This window comes from Pseudovirgaria hyperparasitica (genome assembly GCF_010093815.1).
Source record: "Pseudovirgaria hyperparasitica strain CBS 121739 unplaced genomic scaffold EJ05scaffold_6, whole genome shotgun sequence".
In the NCBI taxonomy this organism is placed as follows: Eukaryota; Fungi; Ascomycota; class Dothideomycetes; order Acrospermales; family Acrospermaceae; genus Pseudovirgaria; species Pseudovirgaria hyperparasitica.
The window spans coordinates 462,612-476,786 of record NW_022985554.1 but is presented as its reverse complement, the minus strand read 5'-3'; the positions used below and the strand labels follow the sequence as shown (position 1 = coordinate 476,786).

The 14,175-nt window shown below is 50.8% G+C and overlaps 4 protein-coding genes across 4 annotated transcripts; all 4 read right to left on the bottom strand.

Annotated features, from left to right (window-relative positions):
- Window positions 1-298: 298 nt before the first annotated feature.
- Window positions 299-5,089, bottom strand: EJ05DRAFT_499409 (uncharacterized protein; the record flags this gene model as incomplete). The annotated part of the gene is made up of 9 exons (XM_033746830.1): window positions 299-729; window positions 800-1,132; window positions 1,186-1,841; window positions 1,901-1,958; window positions 2,006-2,316; window positions 2,372-2,479; window positions 2,534-3,140; window positions 3,228-3,907; window positions 3,969-5,089. 9 exons carry the CDS (start codon window positions 5,087-5,089, stop codon window positions 299-301), a joined length of 4,305 nt encoding a protein of 1,434 aa, XP_033601436.1.
- An 843-nt stretch (window positions 5,090-5,932) lies between these two features.
- On the bottom strand, window positions 5,933-8,060 carry EJ05DRAFT_475219 (tryptophanyl-tRNA synthetase). The gene is made up of 4 exons (XM_033743758.1): window positions 7,385-8,060; window positions 7,018-7,317; window positions 6,660-6,959; window positions 5,933-6,584 (listed from the first exon to the last, which is right to left on the bottom strand). Exons 1-4 carry the CDS (start codon window positions 7,768-7,770, stop codon window positions 6,161-6,163), a joined length of 1,410 nt encoding a protein of 469 aa, XP_033601435.1. The 5' UTR covers window positions 7,771-8,060; the 3' UTR covers window positions 5,933-6,160.
- A 155-nt stretch (window positions 8,061-8,215) lies between these two features.
- On the bottom strand, window positions 8,216-10,041 carry EJ05DRAFT_475218 (uncharacterized protein). Its single transcript, XM_033743757.1, has 3 exons — window positions 9,354-10,041; window positions 8,793-9,306; window positions 8,216-8,722 (listed from the first exon to the last, which is right to left on the bottom strand). The coding sequence occupies exons 1-3, from the start codon at window positions 9,608-9,610 to the stop codon at window positions 8,696-8,698; spliced, it is 798 nt and encodes a 265-aa protein (XP_033601434.1). The 5' UTR covers window positions 9,611-10,041; the 3' UTR covers window positions 8,216-8,695.
- Window positions 10,042-10,877: 836 nt separating this feature from the next.
- Window positions 10,878-12,953, bottom strand: EJ05DRAFT_475216 (cytochrome P450). Its single transcript, XM_033743756.1, has 2 exons — window positions 11,426-12,953; window positions 10,878-11,369 (listed from the first exon to the last, which is right to left on the bottom strand). The coding sequence occupies exons 1-2, from the start codon at window positions 12,640-12,642 to the stop codon at window positions 11,063-11,065; spliced, it is 1,524 nt and encodes a 507-aa protein (XP_033601433.1). The 5' UTR covers window positions 12,643-12,953; the 3' UTR covers window positions 10,878-11,062.
- Between the last annotated feature and the right edge of the window lie 1,222 nt (window positions 12,954-14,175).

Genomic DNA, 14,175 nt, shown 5'->3' with positions numbered 1-14,175 from the left:
TCGTTCAGGAGTCCGTAGAATGAAAATACAATGGTGCCAGAAAGCGGGAGTGTGCAGTTGTTTTGAAATACATACAGCAACACGATATATGATGAAGATGTATGATTGTGTTTTCGTGCATGTAAACAATTGCGCTTTGCATAGTGGACCGAGTGCACACGGATACCGACGACGAAGCAGAGCAGACGATAAGCATGTCACGGATATACATATACATATACACTAACCAAACAAGGCCGCATACGCCAGACAGCCGAGCCAGAAACCACAGCCCCCCTTCACCCTTCCCACTCCCCTCTCACATGAAAATCCGGCTCTGCTCCAGCGCGCGCGCAAGCTCGTCCGGATCATACTCGACGCCCTGCTCAACAAGACTCTGCTCCAGCGCCTTTGCCAGCTCCTCGTCCTCCTCCTCATCTAACACGTCGGCTCGCCCGTCGAAGACGCCTGTGCCATCCAGCTCCGCCATGTCTGGCATCTGCATGTTCCGCGGGGAGTTGGGCCGCGGGATGGCTGCCGCCGCGCGTCGCTCGGCCCAGTCGTTGACGTGCTCGGGGGAGTCGGGGAAAGCGGCTGTGTCTTCGGAGGTGTCATAGGAAGGGGGGACCTCTTCCGAGATGGTGGCGGGAGGGGAGAGGGCGGGTTGATGGCGAGGCGGGGTGCGGCGTTTGCGAAGGGATTTTCGGCGGGTGGTGGCGCGGGAGTGTTCTGCGGACGGGGTTGGCGATGCTGGTGGGTGTTGTGATTAGCGCTTTGTTTTCTGCGGTGATGGGGATTTGGGTGGTCATGGGCGACTTACATGGAGGTTTTGGTGGTTCTATACCAGTCAGGACTCGCGGCATACCGCTGATAGGGTATAGATAGTGCTTGTCGCTGTCGACATGTAGCTGTATCGAGACGACTCCCATCTGGAGGGAGACGGGAATGACGATTGAGCCCATGTCAAAGTGGTCCTGCTCGACCATCTTTGCAATGACGTTGCCCGTGATGATCAATTTCTGGGCCATATTCTCATTATTGACCTCGAAGACTCGGAAGTAAGGCTGGAAAAATTGGAGCTGATGTTTTCGGAGCCAGTGGCCCATGTGTCGCAGGTAGCCAGTACCAGGCGTAAAACGGCAGCAGATTTCACCTATCACTAGTCAGCATGAATCTGACGAGGGCTGACGACAGTTCGTTCGATACCTTGAACATCGAAATGATCCTCCGTGTCTCGTACAGGAGCTGTCTTCTGAAAGTAGAAACAGCCAGCAAAAAGTCTTCTAGCCGTGCGAGTCAAACGTTGCTGGTAATTAGTGAGACCAAGTTTGTGCCTGACCGCTTCATGGAGTCTTCCAATCTCATTCTTCTCATCCATTTTTGGCGGCCTGAAACCCACTCGCACGTTGAACCGCTGGTAGCGTCCGAAGTCCAAGTACGACGAGCTAGCTTGCACATCCTGTTTGAAACCCTTCCATATCTGCTCCGAATCAAGGATGTTGTCGACTCGCTTGAACAAGACATTCAGCCAATTCATCCATTGCATGTTCCACGCTGCTGCCGCAGGCTTCGTCTCGACAGCCTTGCCGTGCGATTTTGCAAACTTCCGGAGCCGATACCGGCGACTCTCTTGTCGCGTCATATCGATAGAGCCACCCGTGTCTTGTCCGTTATGACCCGTGCCGATCGAGAGCAGGATATCAGGATGATAGTCCTGCGCGTCTGGCCAGAGAAGCTTGCTTTCGTAGTTGGCAATGCGAACCGGGTTATTGTGGTAGATTGCGCCGTCCAGATAGCCCTCTTTGGTCCGCGAGTTGACCAATGGGCGAAAGAATGTTGGTGCGGCGCTGGTCGCTCTGGCTCTGAACACAAATATGTGAGATGGCAGGTCGTATAATGTAGGAGTTGCACGTAGACTTACACTTCCCATAGTAACAATTCGTTTCTCGGTTCGTCTGGTCTTTCCATTCGATAATTGACTATCAACAGTCAGCTCGGCCATTGTTCATAAGGATAACAGTCTTACCGGATCCATCCTCGGCGCGGTTGTAATTAGTGAAGATGACGGCATGTTCACCAGTCTCTGTTGCAGATGTGATGGCAACCTTGCGCCTGTAACTTGCTGAAGCCTCATGAAATCCACCAAATATGCGCTCCGGTTTAAAGTGGTTCTGCAAAACTTCCTCCAGCGGGCGCGTGCGATACTTGCTCGATCCAAGTCGAAGTCCGCCCAACTTGGGCTGGAATGCTTTATCGCATAGCTTCAGGAACATAGTTATACATTTTTGGATCGACCAGTTCTCAATACCTAATGCTATCGCTATAATACCACCGGTACTGTGATACGTGTTAGCGTGTACGTACATGACATGGCCGGACCTTGTTGACGAACCTGGTTCCTACTATGAGATCAAAGAATTCCTGGATCGGGATACAACCTCCAAGCGCAATCTCGATCTGTCGCAGGACTTCCAGCTCCACGATTCCGCGAATGCCGCCTCTGTGTAGTTCATTAGAGCGAGTTAGATGTGCACGTCTGGTGCTTCTAGCTTACCCATCCAAAGACAGTATACGCACGCCCGCCAGCTCTGCCTTGATAGGTATGCGCCAAGGTGTACTGAAGATCATGCTTCGGTTATGTAAAGGACAGGCTGCCAAGCTGACCTGTTGCTGTTGTTCATCTCCGTATGCTTTGATGCATGCCTTGCAGAGGACGTGCCCACACGGTAAAGGATGTTCTGCCATTTCTCTGAGGCAGCAGAAACACGCCGAATGACTGACAAAGTATTTGGCCCCTCCGAGGTGCCGGTAGAAGTGATTGACATTTCTGAGGTGTAGCCTCGAGCTCAGAGTGATTTCTGGGAGGTTAGGTCTTTCCTGCATGTCCCTGTTCAAGTCCTCTTGCATTTCTAGGAGATGGTTTTGCAGGTGCTGTTCCCAGTCATCCTCGAATGACTCCCAGGTAAACGTTGATTCATAGGCGCCTTTGCCTATAACTGCTCCGCGCTCATTCTGATGGCCTTTGATATGTCCCTCGCGGACGTTCACGCATCGGCCACGTCTGTTCTCATACTGACACGGCAGGAATATTGCACAGTAGTCTTCCAGTGCATTGTCGCAGTAGTCGAGGTATCCCCGTTCAAGGATTCGGTCTGCCGGACCTGTGTGCCTGGTCAGATATGTCACGGTAATACACAACAGAATAGGGAGTAGGGGCATTGTTTGTCAGGAGGTTGGACGGACGATACCTTTGAGGTTCTGTCGGCTGCAATCTAGCAATATACAAGATGCGACCATGAAGCTAAGGTCTTTGAAGAGTTGGCGGGGATCCTCAAATTTGCCCGAATTCCGCATCGCAACTGCTAGCTTGAGAATGTTTCCGCCAAAGTCGAGAGGTATCGGGTTGATTTTGAACGCGACATCCATAAAGTTGAATGGCGTATCGAGGTCGTTTGAGAAATGATCGAATGCTGATTGCAAGTATATATTCAGCTCCTCGGAGTTCGACAGCATGCGTGAGCTTCGCTTGGCCCGGAAAGACTGTGCAGACCTTTCGGTGATGGTGGTATGAAGTTTGTTGATCTGCTCGTCAATTTTCATATACCTACCCTTGACTGGGATGCGAACAACTGTCACAGAAGAATAGTAGCATTCCAGTAGATCTTTAGTTGTGTTGATTCGCCTGCCTTCCTGGCTAGACCAATAGTCTGCAAGCTGCCTGTAGCCCGAATCTCGGTGGATTGCTCCTGCAACGTTGGCCATCAGCGTCCGAGTAGCAAATTCTGGCTCCCATTCTCTAGGGTCGACTTCCATATCAGTCGCGTTCAGCGCGATGATTGCATGTGGGAGTGTAGGTTGATTAAGCGACTTTTCCATGGAAGCAGAAGCCCAACCCAACAACTTTGACAACACGGATGACTCGAATGTTCTATCATAATATTAGGGTCGAACCCGTAGCGTAGTAGATTGACGGGTAGATGGTCGCTTACTTTGGATTCCGCAGTACAAAAACAATGACATCAGAAAATGTGTACAGCAGCCGTGGATACAGCTCCGTTACAGCGTACTGTCTTTTCTGAGTCTCAGGAGAGTTGGCCCATGTCATGTGACGCTGTGTACCCCTCGCCACTCGTGTGATCTTGGTTCGCTTGCGATGGTCCGGATTGGAATCTGAGCGTTTCCTGTTGCTATGTTTAGACGACTTCTCCTTGAATTGGACGCTCATCGGTGTGTTCTCTCCGCCTTCTAGGCCCTCACAATCAGCATACAGGACTGGATATTGGCTGTTGTATGTCCTGGGATCCCCATAGAGATGAACATCGCCTGATGTAGGCACATTGTCATTGCGGCTCGATCCAACGACTGGCGATGGGAACGGCCCGCGAGGATAACCACTCGATTGCCTTTCCTGCTGGTCAATGAGCATCTTCACGAGCGTACTTTTGCCCGCCCCCGTCTGACCAATGAAGGAGACGAGTTGTGGGTATCGAACTTTTGATTCGGGAGTGGTACTGTTCGCGATGATTGTAGCGTATCTACCGTAGTCGTAGAAGACCGGTTGATGGTTATTGTCCCGATCAATGCCAAACCACGTCGTGTCTTCATCATCGATATGAAGACCAGCTTGTTCGGTAGGGTCTGAAGACGGTGTCAATATATCTTTCAGCCTCTTCACAATACGAAGATCTGCTTTCTCATGTGGTAAACCATCGGGACCGGTCTTTCCTGACTTATGTGGGCCTTGCTTGACCCAACAAGGGTCACAGAAGAGCATGTCACAGTAAGAACAGTGCCATGTCTGCACATTAGCAGCGTCACAGTTCTCACAGGGTTTCGGTTTTAACTCTGGCTGTGGTCGTTTCGGTGAGTTCGGTCCAGATGAGGTGTCGAATGCCGTAGAGGCTGCTCCATTACCCAAGGTCAGCGTCTGGTTAATCACCCGGCTCCCGCTAGACCCTCGGCGAAGCACTGGCCGCGCATTGATGACCGATGAAGTCACGCGGTTGACTGGGATTGCAGCTGGGTTAGGAGACATGTTATGCGGGAATGGAGAGGTTGAGAAGGGGGAGGTTGTTCGTTCTGGAAGTCGACGTGGGTGTGAATGGTCCATTGCGAATGATAAGTTATGGTTAGTTCGTTGAGTGAGTAGACATATAAGCCAAAAGGCCAGTCCAGGTAACGCAAGATGGAGGCAGGCGTATGCTGTATTTCAAACAATCCCCAGCCTTGCGAGGCCCGAGGATTTGAGCTTGCATGCTACAACATGATTGAATGTACCTACGACGAGCCTGGCAAGTATAGCCCAAAACAAAATAGCAGCGCTTTTTTTGGTAAGAATTGGAAGCATGCGGCTGACGATCTGATCGGTGAGTAGTTGCTCCAAGCAATCGTGACACTAGGATTCATTCATCTGAAGCGTTCGCGTACAGTTCATGTGGGAAAATCCGCTAAGCAGCTGAGTTCAATTTCCATGTTTGGCGCGTATCGACAATTACCATTGGTCGTAACGGGCAAGGGATTCAACACACCCCATGAGCTGCAGGAGCGAGACCATGACTTTTCAAAATAGATGCAGCGGGATGCAAGCCACCGACAAGCAAAAGCTTCTAGATCAAGAAGGCATCAATACCTTACTGGTGTTCACATATCTGGACTTCTTTTCGGTCTGTGAAGGAGGATTCGTGCATATATTTACATCCTGCTGCAGAGTTAGTATGTATGGAAGCTGATGATAAGGGAGCCAACAGGCTACCTTGTCCTCAAGAGTTGCGAGTGAGAGCTGAGTGTGACGAAGCATTCAGGCTGCGGGTACGGGTGCAACTCGTGCAACAAACCGGGATTATACGAGCCACAGCGTGATATTGACCGATAAGCGTAACAGAAACCTAGACCCTCGGGCAGAAGGCTTTGTGATGTAGGAAGCTTTATCCGCGAACCCAAACGTAGGAACGTCACGGCATAATAGGTAATTAGTGACTGAGGCAGAAACATCTTGGCACTAGCTTTGTAAGGCATCAATCAACCTACTCATGCAAGAGCAACACATTCCACTACGCCAACAATCAGAAATCAAACCAACGAGGAGACATCCGTCCGCAAGTCTTTAAGCGCTAGAATTTCCACTCACGAAAGACCCTAAGCTGCCCTATAAATTTTATGCGTGCCGGCCTAGAATAGATCCTTACAGGGTAACTTCACGCGTCTCTCCCTCCTCTCCCCCCGCAGCATCCACCTCCTTGCCTCTCCAGATCAACGGACGTACTTGCATGAAGTCTCTCACCACTTGAGCACCCTGCTCACTGATCCCTTTCTTTTTCCTGCCGTCCTCACCACCACCACCACCACTACTATCGAGAAGCGCCCTACGTTTCTGGAAATCACCAACAAAAGCTTGAAGCTGCTGGATACAGATCTTCTTCAGTTCCCCAGTCAGCAGCTCTCCCTTCCGATAAGCATCTTCAATACGCTTCAACTCCTTGTCGTCCTCGAGGAAGAATCTGAGATACTGGAACGCGACATCTACGTCTGGATTCCCTCCGAATTGCCTCTGCTCTTCGGCCGTTGCTGCGCCGCCGGAAAAGGCATGTTTGTTGATCTTCTTCTTGCTGTGATTTTTTGTTTCAGTTAGGGACGACTGGGAGAACAAGGAGGGGGGGTTAGGAGGGGGGGGGTTTCTTTACATTGTGTTCATATCATCCGACATGAAAATTGCACTGTTTGCATCGGATGCGCTCATCTTTGAGCCCGGACCCTGGAGAGCGGGGAAGAATTTGGCATGGATCAGAGCAGGTTTCTGGTACTTGAGACGATGGGCCACGTCTCTGCAGACGCGAAAGTACGGATCCTGGTCGATGGCGCACGGGATGAGCGCGGGGATCTTTGCGACTTCTTCCGTGTTCGTGCCGAAGATGTGAGGAAACGAGGTTGCGAATGCGGTTGCTGTCTGGACGGACACGAAATGGGCTTTCCCCACCGAATCACTGCCAGAACGTGTTATATTGGTATCTGAGAACTTCTTTACGACAACGACGACCTTACCTGTCATTGAAACCGAATACGGCTTTGCTTTGGTTCAAAGTGATGAGACGGGAGATTTTGACGACATTTCTGTAGAACGCGCCGCCCATGAATTCGAAATCGCTGAAGAGGAATGTCTTCTTGAGATCGAAGCCGACAGATAAGATGTCGAGCGCGTTCTGTTTGACGAAGCCGTCCATCTCCTCGTCCGTGTAAGGAGAACAACTGTCTTTCCTGTCGAGATTGATCTTCTGGAAGATGACCTTCTCGTCGTCGGTCATCATGATCACAAGCGGAACGTCGAATACATCTTGAAGCCATCTGCACGAAGGGTGAAAGTCAGAGACCGTGTGGTACCCCAGCTCAGAAGGACAAAAGAAGGGCTCACTTGGTAAACGTGAAGGGTATCATGTGGCCCAGGTGCATATTGGCACTACTCGGGCCTCTTCCCGTATACAGGAAGAACGGCTTGCCCGCTGCATGAAGGTCCAGTATGAGGTTGAGATCTCTATGGCTAAAGAAAAGCCCTCTCCTCATGTAAATATGCGGTTCGTGCCCAGTCACATCTTTGAAGCGTTGAAGCAAATCGCCTGTGATGAGTTGAGTCCCGAAAGAGTCCACAAGGTTATTGTAGTCAATTGCCTGGATTTTGCCGTCGACAACGGCGCCACTGACACTCCAGGGATTTACATCTTGGCTTGCGTGCGCAACGTCTTTGGCTTGAACAGCTGTGCCGGTTGCTTCTGCGGCATCTGATTGCTTTGGCGTCTCCATAGATGAGGTCTCGAGTATATCGCAACCTTTGACTTTAGTATTAGTATGTAATGAAAATGCTATGATCTTTCCTGGAGAAGTCGCTCTGTGGAATACTGTTGGTTTGCATCTGTTGGTAACGGAGTGAAGAGGATGCTGGGAGATGCGACCTCATTTCGTATGACTCACCCAATCGCACCGCGGAACGTACTGCATAGAGGCTCATACGAGAAAGCTCCGTCATAAGCCAGCCATTTCTACAGTTAGTAAGATGCACAATGAAGCCTTAGACATGGTTCCCGCTACCACGAATGTGCAAGAGACAGCCTGGCTCGTGCAAACATCACAGAAGACGGACACGATCCTACTAAGAGACTATGTGCCACAAGGAAGAGGGGACGGTGTCTCGCCCTGGCAGTTTCAGGATCGCACATTTCAACAGAAAGAAAGAAAGATGAAACTTGTTGAGCATAGTCGAGTCTGCCATGGGATGACTATCTTAGATCCAGGTGTCTTGTCACGATTTGTGTGCCCACATCAGGAAAAGGAATGAGGGCGCGCACGTGACTTGATACGACGACGAACTGTTCAGCAGTATGCGACGCCAAGAAATCAATCAATCAGCATGAGCATAGTGGAAATATCAAGAGGTCAATGAAATTCATTAGATGTGCTACACACGGTCTATGCATGTTGTTCAAAGACTTCCCCCCATATCTGCCCGGCGCTGGATCCGATCATCCCCATATGGAAAGAGTCAAACGCCGATGCCAAGAAATGACGCACTACTTTACTTCTGCAAGCGCTAATCGTACAACCATTTTCCACGACCATCATTCATTCTGCACCCAAAGCACGCTTAAGCTCCCGCCCATCTCGGCTGAGCCTGGTCGTGGGTAGACACAGGCCTTGTGCTCGCGCGCCTCCGTGTCCCTGATTTGCTGCATCAGAAATGACTTAGTAGGAGTTCTGGCTGATTTTCTATTCTCGTCAGATGACTTGCTCTCAGACGTGCTAGAATGGAGGGATTTGGTTCAACATACCCTTTCCGGCTCATAGGCTTTCTTGGACGCAATGTTGCGTGTCAACAAGCCACCGACCACGAGAATGAGAGCAGCAAAGATCTGCATCAGCGACATGGGCACGAGCTTGACGACGAAGCTGCCGTTGAATGGGCTGAGCGACGGGTCGGTGAGAATCTTAAAGGCAGAGACGACGCCAAAGATGACGCGGGCGTAGATGAAGGGCAGTGTGCAGATAACGGCGAGAGCCATGGTCTTGGCTTGCGCAGATGAAGCGTGGGCGCCGCCGGCTTGGTGCGCAGATGGGAGTATGCGCCATGTTGCAATGATGTAGCCAGTGACCAGAAGCAGACCGAGCAGGACGAGGATGTAACCACCTTCCATTAGGTTTTGCGACTTCTTTGGATCCTCGGCTGGATCGGAGAGATGCGAGCCGCCAATGGCAACGAGGATGATACCAGTAGAGACGACGACGTGAAGGAAGATGATGACAGCCCACTCAACCTGCTTCTTGTAGTTCTTGGTGTACTTGGAGCTGCAAGCTGTTAGCGCATTCTTTGGTGGGTGGATAAAAACACAAACCATTCGTGTGTGATGCCAAGCACAGCCAAAATCAAAGCTGAAATACCAATGGAACTGACAATTGCAGCCGACGAGCTGCTGCTGTTGATTGACATGCCCTGGCCGGTGAGACGAAGCAGACAGAAGGCCAGGAAGAAAAACCAGCCGAGCCAACCGTGCCTGCCATGCTTGATGAAGTTGAAGATGCCGAGAAGGGAGAAAAGAGCGTAGATGGCCAATTCGGCGACGGCCAGTCGTTGTGAGGGAGTCTCAATCATGATGCTGAACAGTCGTGATATTGTAGTGTGGGTATCTTTGAGTGGCTTGGAGGTGAGGTGAGGTTGAGTGGACTGAAGAGAGTAAGGTGAGTAGTGAAGGCAAGCGAAGAAGGAGGACTGATATATGAAACGGAAGCGAGTATGGAGGACGCGTCAAAAGGGAGTAGGAGATTTCGGGACGAGGCAGTGCTTATACGACAAACAGGGTACGTTACCCAGGGTGGAGAGAATGAAGGGATCTGGTTGGGGCTGCTTGATCTGTAGTGTATGTAGTTGTAGCCGGGGCGCTAGGTGTGTATGTAGTGGAGTGGCTTAGGTACAGAGAAACAAGCTTAAGCTCTGACCAGGACAAGAACGTTTTGTCAAGGGCAAGTATGAAGCTTAAGCGGAAGTTAGAGAGGGTGAAAAGTTGCAGTAGTTGAAGGAGGATTGGAGACAGACAGGGGAGAGATGCGTCATCAGGATAACCGCCCCCCCCCAAGCGCAGACATGGAGGCTTAACTTGTCGCATCAACATACATTGTCTTTCCTCCTTTGTTGTTTGAGTTGTCGGGTAGTGCAGAAGGAGGTGCGTCATACGGTGCCAAATGCAGGACGCTGATTGGTCACGAAGAGCAGGCGCCCGTTCAGATGCGGTGCATTTCTCGTTTTTCGTATCTAGCGCCCCCAAACCCCAGTTTTCCGGACACTTACACCTCCAACTCCCCATTCAATGGTGCCCGAGTTCCACCGGATTTCTCTATATATCTGTCGCTGCCCTCGCTTGCACGCATCCAGGTACATGTCACAGTCACAGCGATAGGTGGCTGAATAGACGTTCAAATGCCAGAATGTTTACTTCCAATATTGTATACAATAAACGGCATCATCGTCGTCATGCAAAGACGGCCCGATGCTGCTGCAGCCCTACGAACGAGCTCAAGCAATGGACACATAATTACAGTAGCATGGATCACCAACCAAGCTTCCAAGGGACAATCTCGCCAAGAAAGCTTGGAAGTTCATGACCCGCAGGCCTCTGATTGGTGGAGAAAGCGAACGCCGAGTGCAGATCGCATTGTACAAATTAGTCGCCAACCGCATCGGATTGTAGAAGCCCGTGACTGGTCATGCTTGCACGTGATGTCGATCGATCGATCGATGATTGCGGTACAGTACTGACTAAGTAATCTTCGCTTCTCTGTGCCGTCAACAGAATATTCACTCGAGACTAGAGACTGGAATCTTGTCCTGAGTTTGACTTTCTATCACCCTTGCTACCGCTGCTACCGTTAAACTCCATCCCATGCTGTAAAAAAGGCGGGGCTACATCCATGCCAAACGCTTTCCAGTGCAATTCGCGATACAAGTCATGCTGTTCTACACTATTATGCCTACACTTTTCCGTTTCCATCCCACTCCACGCCCTTATTCTATCAGCATCTCATCATTCTAATCACAGTCACTTCGCTCTCATACCCTCGCCTTGATTCGTACCGGCATGCCTTCGCGGGGCTTTGCTGTCGCAACCTGCACCTGATACGCTTCGTCTCCAAACTGCTCGCCCTTCGTGTCGCCTGGGTATCCGCTGCCATCATCTGCCAGCTTGTGCAGCTCGTCATAAGCCATCTCGACATCGAGCACCCGCATACACACTGCCATGATGATCTTCATCTCTTGCATCGCCAGCTCCTGCCCGATACAATTCCTGGGGCCCTTGGAAAACGGGAAAAACGCTTCCTTGTCCATCTCAAACTCTGCCCGCTCTGGGTGCAGCCATCTGCCATCTACGTCAGCCTGAAACTGTGCCACTGCGACGCTCCCATGCCAACTCACCTCTCGGGAAGAAACTCATTCGCCCGCGGTCCGAAAAATCGCTCTTCACGATGCATCGACACGTTGACTGGCCATACCACCATGTGCTTGAACATGGGGTATTCCTGCCCGGTCGCCGGATCCTTCAGATTCTGTCCCTCGATTCCTTCGCGAAGGTTGTTGGCTGCCGGGTAGAGGCGAAGAGTCTCCTTGATCACCGCCAATGTGTAGTCTAGCTTGTTCAGGATGTGCGGTTCAGCGGCGATGACGTTCGGCGCATCCCACACATCCGGTCCCAGCACTGCGTCATGCTCAGCTCGCACTTTGGCTGCAATCTCTGGATTCTGCATCGTCTTGTAGAACGCGTAGCAGATCGTCGAGCTGGTCGTGTCATGCCCGGCAAACACGAATGCCTTGATGTGTTCAATCGCTTCTGCCTTGAACTGTTTGTCCAGCTTGGTCGTTTGCTCCATCGTCTTGCCCTTCTCCTCCTTCATGTACGCCTCCAGCGCCAAGTCAATGGCAATCTTCTTCTGCTTTCCTTTAGACTTGTACTGCACAAATCTGTCCTCGAGGATGTCGCCTATGTATTTGTCCATGGTCCGGTTGTTCTTCCAGAACATGTACGGTCTCCGAGGATCAAACGCCTCCGACGGTCGTGTCCGGACACCAATCTTGATCCATTGCACTTGATTGTGCAGAGCATCGATAAACTTGTTTGACTTTCGTTGGCAGTCAAAATCGTGGTCCATGGCGAGCTTGCCGATGATGTTTACAACCATGAGAGTGGTATCATGCTCAAGACGGAACAGCTCCTTGTTCTTCGCCTTCTCAAGCAGAATATCGCGGAATCGCACAACGTCTTCGGTAATCTGTGGAACCAAGCTCATGACCTGTGTCAAGCTGAATCCAGGGTTGAAAGCTGCCCGCCACTTCTTCCATTGAATGCCTTCACTGGAGACCAGATTACCCTCGTATCCACCGACTTGCTCCATAAATCGCTTCACCATGAAGTGCTTCGGTAGACTTTGCGAGCCTTTGCTCACGCCAAAGGCCTGGTTCATGACCTGTGGGTTGATGATGACCATGTACGACACGGTGATCGGCCATAGGTCCAGGTAGAATACGTCTGGAAGGTTATATTTCTCACGAAGCGCGTAGAATAGAGTCTGTGCCGCAGCTCGTGGCGGGTTGGACATCTGGACTTGACCCATGACCTTGAGATGCCCCCAGAGCATTGAGTGAGGTGGTTGAGGCTAAGACGGTCAGATCACTTCATCTTCATCGCACATGAGGGACTCACCAAGCCTCGTAATTTTGTTCTGTTCGAGTACCATTTTTGCACGACAGTCGCGATGGATATCGCTATCACGAAGATGATAGGTAATAAAATTTGCATTACGATGGTGTTGAATTGAGATTGAGGGAACCAAGAGGAAAGGAACCAGGGGTGAATCCCGCTTGGTTTATGTGAATCCCGCTTGGTTTATGTGAATCCCGCTTGGTTTATGTGAATCCCGCTTGGTTTATGTGAATCCCGCTTGGTTTATTGCTCGGACAATCAGTCGAATCCATCATGAGCAGCGAGTAACGTGACTGCTCGGATCCCGATTCCTTTGGGCAAATGGAGACCATGACGCATGCGGCTCTGCTTTAAACGGGCCTGCAAATCAGAGACCAGACAAAGCGGATTAGTGCGAGGTTCATGAGGATTCAGAGGGAGGCGTGATAAAAATAACGAAAGTATCCGTTAAACACAAGCCCCAGCAGGGGGTGGGTAGGTGTTGAACACGCGATGGATGCCAAGCAGTGTGCGAGAACTGATCCCTTCACCAGCCACAGGTGTTCGTCAAGGGACCATAATTTCGTACTTCGTATGCGACAAGTTCATCTACCGGCAGCTTGAACAATTGCTCTATATGGAGAATGCAAATCCACAGTATCACGATCTTGACCACGAGATATCAGCGTGGCACAAGTACAGGAATTTCTGACGCGAGGGATCTTCACTGCCGGGTTTGAAAAAAACAGACTCTATTATCATGGCATCAACGGACCAATAGCCGGGCAGATCCAGACATCTCTATACCTGTTCCGGCAAACAGTCTACTCGGAGAATTTGGCAGCATCACGAACCCCGTGCGTAGACGGAGACTTGTGCTATATTTCGCACACCGGCAAGCGGCTCCTCTGGACGGAGCATTTCTCCGAAACATGCTAAGCTTCCGCTTAATCTGTTTACACTAAACCGCTTTCGGCCCCAGATGAACCATCAGCCGCGCTCTTTGAGCCACACAGACCGCCCTGCAGTCCACTATGGCTTTGTCCTGCATGACATGCTTGAGTCTAAGCATTCACAAGAGATCCTAAACCATACCTATCATCGTTATACTAGCCCTCCATCACACATTCGGACGCCGACACGTGGGAGCATGTCCACTACTGTCCTATAGTCACATAATGTCGAGCCAGTAGAAGATTAACACACCACGCGAAGAACATCTGCTTGCCGTCGATCCATCCTATGCCTACTGCGCGTCCAAAGTTCCTCTGGCACAATATTCCTACATTCTGCTTATCTGAATTTGGCATCCTACCATAGGCTTGGCCCGCGGCGTTCAATCTTACCGTACGACGTCATACGCCAATCGGGTCCCACCATCATCTTCTTGAGCCTCAAGTTTGGGACTCAATGTTTCTGGCTGCAGAAGTGGAACTGTCTCAGACGCCGACGTCCACCTCGTGCTCGGGGGCTAGATTCTCGTCCAGGA

Excerpts from the sequence above, each read along its gene's own strand:
- EJ05DRAFT_475219 (XM_033743758.1), bottom strand. The coding sequence starts at position 7,770 with ATGGAGACGCCAAAGCAATCAGATGCCGCAGAAGCAACCGGCACAGCT. Across the intron at positions 6,960-7,017 it reads GTATTCGGTTTCAATGACAG|TGATTCGGTGGGGAAAGCCC; the intron begins GTAAGGTCGTCG and ends ACGTTCTGGCAG. Across the intron at positions 6,585-6,659 it reads TCGGATGATATGAACACAAT|CAAGAAGAAGATCAACAAAC; the intron begins GTAAAGAAACCC and ends AAAAAATCACAG.
- EJ05DRAFT_475218 (XM_033743757.1), bottom strand. The coding sequence starts at position 9,610 with ATGATTGAGACTCCCTCACAACGACTGGCCGTCGCCGAATTGGCCATC. Across the intron at positions 9,307-9,353 it reads CTTGGCATCACACACGAATG|CTCCAAGTACACCAAGAACT; the intron begins GTTTGTGTTTTT and ends AACAGCTTGCAG. Across the intron at positions 8,723-8,792 it reads AAGCCTATGAGCCGGAAAGG|CCAGAACTCCTACTAAGTCA; the intron begins GTATGTTGAACC and ends ATAGAAAATCAG.
- EJ05DRAFT_475216 (XM_033743756.1), bottom strand. The coding sequence starts at position 12,642 with ATGCTCTGGGGGCATCTCAAGGTCATGGGTCAAGTCCAGATGTCCAAC. Across the intron at positions 11,370-11,425 it reads AATGAGTTTCTTCCCGAGAG|ATGGCTGCACCCAGAGCGGG; the intron begins GTGAGTTGGCAT and ends CGTAGATGGCAG.